General features: G+C 51.1%; 1 protein-coding gene across 2 annotated transcripts in view; it reads left to right on the top strand.

Annotated features, from left to right (window-relative positions):
- The window catches only part of Unc13c (unc-13 homolog C), a 429,116-nt gene that overhangs the window by 348,356 nt on the left and 71,918 nt on the right, over positions 1 to 8,842 (top strand). For both annotated transcript variants that reach the window (XM_023724104.1, XM_004638987.2), the window contains 2 exons: positions 1,358 to 1,435; positions 5,749 to 5,826. In XM_023724104.1, the coding sequence (XP_023579872.1) occupies positions 1,358 to 1,435; positions 5,749 to 5,826 (156 nt within the window). The remainder of the gene's footprint in view (positions 1 to 1,357; positions 1,436 to 5,748; positions 5,827 to 8,842) is intronic.

Genomic DNA, 8,842 nt, shown 5'->3' with positions numbered 1-8,842 from the left:
GTCCCAGGTGTGTTGGCCACCTGCTCCGAGGAACTTACTCTTTCAAGGCCAACCTTCTAGGTAAATTGATGCATATTGTCACAGCGCTGTGTGTCGCCACAAAACATCAGCTTTCTCTACGTATGTTATCCCTACTTGCAGGGTTCCATTGTGAAACATTTTCACCTTAAATTGTGTCACATTTAGTGGGTTCAGGCCAGAGATTAAATGTTTCCTCTTCAGCTTAACACTTTGGAAGGTCTCACCCGGTTGATTTTGAAACACTAAAAAGATTCAGACAAATATGTTATACAAAGAAGGAAGTAAAAGCTCCTGTCTTTGCTTTTCTATAAAGAGATGACATATTCCTGCTGTTGCGGCTGCTTTGTCTTTTCCAAGAAAGTCACATGCCCGCTTGGTGCGCGCTACCACAAGCCACGTGTAGCAGCAGCAGATGCAGACTCACTGGTACATTATTAAGTGAATGCAGTAAGATTTTCCTAGCACATTGATTCATTGCTCTCCACTGTGCATAATTAATGGAGCTTTCAGGAAGCACAAAGGCCAGAGATAGTTATCAGGGAAAGGAAGGAAATGCAGAGTGGGGTGAAAAAGGCGGCAGTGCTGGGAGTGGGGGCTCAGGGGGTGATTAAGCAGGATGTGTAGCAAACCATGTTGTTCAATAATCTGGTAAAGAAGAGGTCATGCATTGTGGCGCAGGCAGCCGGTTGGCCACGACACTGTCCTCCCCGACACCCACAGCTAAAGGCAGAAAGGCCTGCGCTGGCTCTCGGTGGAGCAGGCCGGCCAGCCCCCACGGGGGGCAGCTGTTCAGCGCGGGTGGGGAGGCAGAGGAGGCCGGGCTGCAGGAAGCGGGGGGCTCGTCGGGGCTGCCCACGCCTGAGTTCGTGCTCTGTGGTCCAGTCGCCTTCCAGAGGTGCACCTCGGAAACATGAGCTTCGGGAGTAGGGGCACACTTTTTACCCTGAGCATGATGGGTAGTGTGATGCGAGAAAGCGCCGCCGGAGGTTTTAAGAGGTGATTTCTTCCAGCACCGCCTACCGTTTGCTATCGCTGAAAGTAGCCGTTGCAAAGTGCAATGTACAAAGGTGCTCTGGTCCCCAGTTACATGTGTGGTAGTTAAGAATGGGGACAAGCTGAAAAAATAGCCAACCCAGGACATTCTGGCCTGATGAGTGCGGGGTGGCCGAGGGTAAGAGGTAAAAGCCATAAGACATACAAAGCACAAAGAGTGAGGAGCGCTAGACGGCCGGCCGGCGGTCAAGACACGTGAGGTCTCCTGACCACACACTCGCTGGGCAGCACACGGGGACAGCTGCGCACTCACGGCTGAACTCCCCGATGTTCTCTTCCGCAGACCATCAACAAGGTGCTGGTCCAGTACGCTGCGATTGTGTCCAGCGACTTCAGCTCATACTGCGGCAAGGAGAACGTGGTGAGTACAGCTGGCTCTGCCTTCGTCAGCCTTCCCCAGCCTTCCCCCATTGGGATCTACTTCTGCCAACTCAGGGTAGGCAAGAGGAGCTGCTTATTTCTGTTCGCATAAAAAGATCAGAAATAAGAATGGCAAGAATTTGAAGTATAGCAGTTGTTTCCTAGTGGCCATGAATTCGTGTCAGTGTAGGACTCACAGGAAGGCTGAGGGACTTGTGACAGCAGCTGATTTATGTTTTTGCATTTGGATGCGGAGTAGGATGAGATTCCTCAGGCCGAGGAAGCACTGGAGCTGAGGGCTAGGCGAGAAGCGAGATGAGGGCGACGACGCCACAGCTTCCCTGCGGTGCCACCACTGGTGTAGGCGCCTTTAGTCTTCCAATTTTCAAATAAATTGAAAAGGATGGTCTGTAAATGGAACGATGCTGACTCTCACCGTGCATGGCTAATTTAATATTTATAAAATCCAAGCCAGTGTTGTATCTCACTCAATAAAGGGATAAAGAGAAGCAAGGTAAACAAGCCAGGTAACAAAGGGCTTCGGATGGTGCGGAGGTGTTCAGACAGAACAGGCCCATTCGTGGGACAGGCTGTTACTGTTACGATGGAAGGCGGAAGCTTTCTTATCTACCATTGGCAGTACCTCGAGAAGGATGTCGGCAACAGGGTAGGAATCACTTTAAAAGAGCTGTATTAAGACAAAGTGGTTAAATAGTGAGTACAGGATGCTTAAATGAAAGCGTGGTTTTCTCTTTCATTTAAGAAATCAATCAGTGCCTGCTTAGGCAGAGCGCAGCAGCCAGGGTTCAATCCCTGGCATAGTTTGCCCTGCCCCCAGGGCACACTGAGACGGCAATTGAAACTGGGTGTGGTGGCGCATACCTATAATCCCAGCACTTGGGAAGCTGAAAACGGGAGAATCACTACGAGTCCGAGCTACATAGTGAGACCCTGTAAACCGTGTACCAAATACATTAAAGAAAAAAACCCTCAGCCCTCACTTTCGGGCCACTCTAGAGGAGTATTCCAAGGGAGCCACTAGTCTTGTCGAAGCCTACCCACCTCTGCCCACACCCCGCTCCTTCCCTTCCTCTTAAATTAGTGTGCTGCCTGGAGTCTTACCACAGGCCCCAGACGTCGAGAGCGATTTCTAATTGCCGTTGCCTGGAAATACTCCAAAAGTGAGAGAGCAAAATTATACATGGGAGCATGTATTCCTAACTAAGAGACAAAGGGTGGTGATACGTGTGACTGTTGAATCAAAGTGAAAACAATGCCCCGCGGCCTCAGGAAGGACTCTTTCTGTATTAGGACAGCAAAATGAAGATCTGAGAGGTGGCTTGAGGCACTACGGTTGATCTGATGCTTAGAAAGGAAAAGTCGCTTTTGGAGCCTCTGCAGACTTCAGCCCTGCGGCTAACAGTCTGCACCGCGTTTTACATTAGAACCCTGAGATGGTGCTTATCTGGCAAGGGCAAGATTCTGAGTTCAATCCCTGGTACCACCAAAATAAATGAATAAATAAATAATTTTTTAAAAAATAAAACCCTGAGATGAAAATTGTACTCCAGAATTTGTTATATTACTCTCCATAATTTCCTGTATGTTTTGTACTTTGCGCAACTTCGTACATGTAGTTAAAAAACCTTCGCTGTTGTAGGGCGCTGAGCCTCTCTTCGGCCTCCCCTCTCTAATAGTTGGTACCTCGACCAGCCTTGAATATCACTGCTTCCCCACAGAGATCAGCCTAAGTCCCAGGAACGGCGCAGGTCAGCTGGCTGCTGTGCGTGTGTCCCCTGCTGAGGGGTGACCTTCCGCACCTATGTGGGTGCGGAGCAGTGGTCACCGCCTCACTTCTGTGTCAGCACCTTAGAAATTGGTTGTGCAGCTCGCGGCATATGCTGATGATATATCTATCTCATCTGCGAATCAGGCGCGAAGCTTTTATAGTCAGAAACTGTCTAACAGAAGACCATAACACTGGATTTGCCAAGGGTCAGAATTAAAGACTGTAGTTCAGCATAATGTCTTTCTGCCGTGGCATGCTAAATGGGAGACAGAACGAAATGGCTTTATCCATTTGATCCCAACATGCCGAAAAGTATCAAGTCATAATTATCTAATTCAGAATTACTTTATTTTGAATATTTTTTAATTTCACCCTCAACACACTTCCCCTCTGAAGAAATGATCCTAGTTTAAACAAAATTAACTTTCCTAATATTTGTAATACAAAAAATAAATAAAGTATCTTTAAAAAAAGCTGTTCCAGATAAAGGTCTAATAAAATGTTCTAAGATATTATGAGCCAGGTCAAAATGTACACATGACAAGACGCACCTTGACTTCAAGCCGAGCTTGGGCCGCCTCGCCAAGGCCTTCAGCAGTGAGGCCCTGAATTAGGTGAATGTTCCCTCAACTCTGAATTCCTTTTGCTTTGTTCATTTACGCTGAGGTTGTGTAAAGTAAAGCTCTCTCCTGATTAGATTTAAGGTAGATTTGTGCAATCTAGTTGTCACTGGTGATTTGAGAAACTGGTTTAATGAAATTGAACTTTGGACATTTCAGGGTTGGAAGAGCCAGGGAGGGGGAGACCTCGCGTGTGCCTTCACCCTCTGCCGGCTGCGCCTCCCTTCTCTGTGGCTGCGTCGGAGCTGGCCAAGCCCAGTGAGCACACGTCTGCACGCTCAGTGCCTGGCAGACTTTTCTTACCAGAACTGGCTTTATTAAGAAGACCTCAGCAGGCTATGGTTGACCTTTATTGATGAAGCTGGTCCTAGAGTCCCGTCCTGTGTGCCAAGGCAGGTGGCCTTGAATGCCAAGTTGGCTTTGTCCTCAGTGTAAGGGAGGAAACCCTCCCCAGAGCCCGGCCCTCGCTCTGCTTGCTGACTCCTTCTGCAGGGATCCCCTTAGCAAGCCAAATCATCCCCTTCTGAAAGGGAAGAGAAAGGCTGTGTGTGTGAGTATAAAGCTGTAGTGGAAGGGTAGTCCGCTGGCTTGGTCTGCGGCCTCGGAGCCAGGATGCCAAGGCCCCAGGAGGTTTGAAAATGTCCACTCCTGCTATGGCCAGGAGGAAGCCTGGACCGAGGAGCTCCCACTGTGGCTGGGACTAGCGTTCCCAGGGTGAACCTCAGTTACCATAAGAAGAAAGGTGGCAGGAGAAAGGGAACAGAACAGACTTCCTACATTATGTCCATAGATCAGAGTGAGGAGGTGGTAACTTTAAGCATCAAGTAGAAAGTCCTTCAAAGGTCAGTAACACATTCAAGCAATAGTGAAGTCTCCAGGCGAGAGCTGGCCCCTCTCCAGCAGCCCATGGGGTGTTGCCTCACCCCACTTCCCAACACCTAGAAGCTGTGCCCATCCCCCTTTCTGTCTCTTGCCTCCCTGTCCAACCCCTGGCTCTTTGGAATCAACGTGCAATTAAATGACTTTTTGTCAATTGCAAATTCTATTTCCTACTAAGAAATTCATTTCCACTAACCTGACAGCATGTCTGACCCTGACATAGAGTTCCACATCTTTGTCACTGTTATGTTTCTGCCTCTTTGGAAACAAGGTGAGAAGTGTCTTTGAAGCATCTATGGTGTGTAAAGTGTGCTGGGAGCCTGTGGGGGCAGGAGAGACCTGCAGCGAGGGTGGTGCATTTACAGTGAGCTGGCAGCTTGCTGGAAACAGCTTCAGTAGCCCAAATATGAAGTGATAAACACAAATGCCAAGCGAGTGATAAAAAAGAAGAAATCTAGGAAAGAAAGCCCTGACCCAAGTGATAGATATGACTGAAGCAGGCAGAGAAAAATGGGCAGGGAGGCCAGAGCCAGTCACACAGTGACTTGGAGGCCACAGTGTGGGCTGTGTGGGCAGCAGGGCAGTCCACTGAGGGCATTTTTGTCAAACTTTAACCATTGCCTTGCATGTAAAATGCAGCTTCTGTTTTGGTTTTAAAATAGTGAAATTACAAAAGATTTTAAACTGACCTGTTTTTTCCAAAAATAAAATTTTAAAAACAAAATGTGGTTGATTCTAAGCATGAAATGCCACAAGGTTATGGATAGAAGACACTTGGGCGCTGGTCTTTGATGGCTTATTGTGTGAGGACGTTACTCGCTTCCATCCTTTAAAATGATTGTTACATTTTTCTTTTCTTCTCTTAGCTGTTAAAAACCATATCAGGCAGCAGAGTTATTATATTTGCCAAATATGACTGGACATCAGTGGCAGGTGTCCGCTCTCTCTTTTAAATCACCAACATCTCTTTTCGGTAACTGCTTACCTACGGGATGTTCACAGTGCCTCTTCCTTTCTTTGTGTAAGCCCTGCATCTTGATGAACAACATCCAACAGTTGCGCGTCCAGCTGGAAAAGATGTTCGAGTCCATGGGAGGTAAAGAGGTGAGTCTGGCTTCTCTTCTGCGGTCACCGGAGCCTGCTTAGGGTCACCAGCAGCTATCTCAACCGGGTTTATGTGGCTGATTGAGGAACTGGAAGCGCCAAGGCTCTCGGGTCCGTCTAGCAGGTCAGAGAATTGTCATCTTCCACAGCATGCTCCAGCAAGCAGAAGTGAGAGCCAAGACAGAAGAGGGCTTTTGCTCGTGTGTGTGTGTGTGTGCTTGTGTGCACACAGTTATGTATATGTGTGTGTGCTAGTGACTTGCAATGTGCCACACATTATAGATTTTTTTATTGTGTTTTATAATGCCAGTTTTGAAGTTTGTTCTGAAATATGCTTTGTGGCATGAGTGTTTTCATGTGGTAGCAGTTTATTTTCCACATCGAGAAAGCTGTGTCCAAACGTGTCGTGTGCTGTGTCTGTAATGTGTCCCGTCTCTGTCCCACACTTGGCTTGCCCTTCCCTGAGCAGAAGAAGGAAGGAGAAAGATTCTTTTATGAGGTTTGTGCTTGTCCGCATCTTACCATCCCTGCTGCCCTGCCCCTTTGTCCCTCCAGACCCTGCGCTTCCTGCCGGTTCTCATCTGCTTGTTTGGGTCAGGCCAAGAGCAGGACGTGGGATGTGGCACGCATCTGCCTCTTTGGCCTGCCCTGGCCTTGGTGTCCTAAAAAAAATTGGCACATTTAATGTACATATGACACGACTTTGTCATATGGCACAAGAACTAGGGCAGAGTACAAGCTGTGGTCTCAAGTTACGGTGAATATTTAAGTGGAGAGAAAATGCTTGCAGTAAAAGAAGCACTGTCATTGCTGTCCTTAGCTACCCGCTTCCGTGGGCTCTTCTGCCTCCTCGCCCTGCAAGCCCGCTTGAGCCTCTGGCTGCTGAGGCCCAGAGAGGTCCTGTCCCTGCGAATCCGTCCCGGGGCGGCTGTGCCCACATATGTGATGCGTCCATCGCAGCTGTCCCTTCCTCACCCTTGCTGTGGGCTGATGGTGAGGCCTGCGCGGAGAGGCGGGGTGCGAGGAGAGCCCTGCATGCCAACTGCAGGGCGCTGCAGACACTCCTCTGAGATCAGGCCTGCGTGGAGAGGCGGGGTGCGAGGAGAGCCCTGCATGCCAAGTGCAGGGCGCTGCAGACACTCCTCTGAGATCAGGCCTGCGCGGAGAGGCGGGGTGCGAGGAGAGCCCTGCATGCCAAGTGTAGGGCGCTGCAGACACTCCTCTGAGATCAGGCCTCTCGCGGAGAGGCGGGGTTCGAGGAGAGCCCTGCATGCCAACTGCAGGGCGCTGCAGACACTCCTCTGAGATCAGGCCTCTTTGTGGATAACGCTGCTCGCAGCCCTAGGGAACACTGGCCCAACCCCGCCGCACTCCAACAATGCCTTTTTCATGTTCAGCCCTTGACAAAGTGGAGTTGTTCTTAGCTCCCCACAGTGAGCAAGCAGCACAAGAATACATTGTGCTGGCGCAAGCCTTTAAGTACGAGCCCCTCTGAGCTGTGTTCCCCGTGCAGCACGCCTGAACCCTCGGGAAGCAGGCTGCACCCCAAAGTGTGCTGATGCCAGTGCAAGGGCAGAGGCCAGGGCTCAGGCCAGCTTCTTCCACTGAAGTCGGGGAGCAGGCGGGGCCTAAACTCAGGTATGCTCTGCAAGCTTAGTGAAGTTTCACGTCCAGACTTTTGGGTCCATCTGCTGCTTAGCAAAGTAGCCAAGAAATGACTGATCTCGCGCGGGAGATCTGGCTCCTTTGAGCGGGGTCAGGGACCAGAAGTCAGGAATGAAGCGGGAGCTACGACATCAGACTTCCAGGAGTGTTCCTCGAGCTGCTTCTCGTGCTGCCCCTGCCTGAGCTCTAACGTGTGTGACACACTGTTGGGCTGGACAGTGACCAGACCAACCAGGACAGACAGACAAGCCGGGCCTGAACCCCAAGGGCCCTGTGGTCCGATCGCCTGCCAGCCCGGCACACTGGCGGTGCCCGTTCACCAGTCCGAGTGGATCTCTTATTTTACAGATGGGGCAGAACTCAGCCCTCTGGTGTGCTAGGCCAGCGCTGCGGTGGAGCTGCAACCCCAGCCCCAGCACGGATGTGTAGCGCCTGTAGGAGGGTTGGTCTGCAACGTGCGTGTTTCACATTCCAATCTTATTTCACGTAAATGACTGCATCATAAAGCTCTTACTCTTACTAGAGGAAAGAGAAGACAGGAATACCGGCCGTGTCTTCATGCCGTGTCTGCTCGTTAAACTCCTCACCCAGAATTTAAATGGAAAATGCAACTTGGAATGTGAGGGGAGAAATGAACGCCCAGCTTCTGACTGCGGGATCTCCAGGGTAGCAGTGGCACTGGTGCCCTCAGCCGCCTGCGTGGGCAGCCCCTGCAGCCCTCTGGTACCTCTCCACGCCTCGCTTTCCAGAGAGGGCCTCCTCTCCTGGTCTCCTGTGTTCCCTGCTTGTGTTTAGCAGCCAAGCAGAGTTAAGCAGGCCCAGGCAGCGATGGCGAGAGGTTGAAGCATCAGGAGAAAGCAAACCTCCAGCCGAGTCTGAGCGCGAGGCGTGGACTCCAGGCAGGAGGCACCGAGAGATGCAGGCTTGCTTTCGGGCCAGGGCCCCCCCAGGGCACAGGAGCCCAGGGCAGCAGGCCAGCCCTCCCCACAGACACCTGTCTGTGCCTGAGACCTGCGGCAGGAATTGCTTCGGGGACAGTGAGAACGGGTTCTGTTGGGAAGGGCAGTCCCACTTGCTCCATCTGGTTGGAACTGGCTAGCAGACCCAGACCCTCCTGCTAGGAGCTTGACGTGTCCAGACTTAGCCTTTCGGTGTGGAGGCCTCGACCGCCTTCTGTCCTGGGATGTGCACTGCTTGCCGCAGGCCTAATCAGAACGCGGTGACAATGCGCTGCTCAGCTGTGGTAGCACAGTGTGTTTATGAGCAAGCAGGCGCAGGCACCAGGGGGCCTGGCTGGGGGACGCTGGGCTCTGGCAGGGGCGGGGAGGGCAGCATCGGCCAGCCCGGCCCG

This window comes from Octodon degus, unplaced genomic scaffold, assembly GCF_000260255.1.
Source record: "Octodon degus isolate 3935 unplaced genomic scaffold, OctDeg1.0 scaffold00105, whole genome shotgun sequence".
NCBI classification, from domain to species: domain Eukaryota; kingdom Metazoa; phylum Chordata; class Mammalia; order Rodentia; family Octodontidae; genus Octodon; species Octodon degus.
The sequence above is the reverse complement of the archived record's forward strand: the minus strand, read 5'-3'. Positions and strand labels throughout refer to the sequence as shown.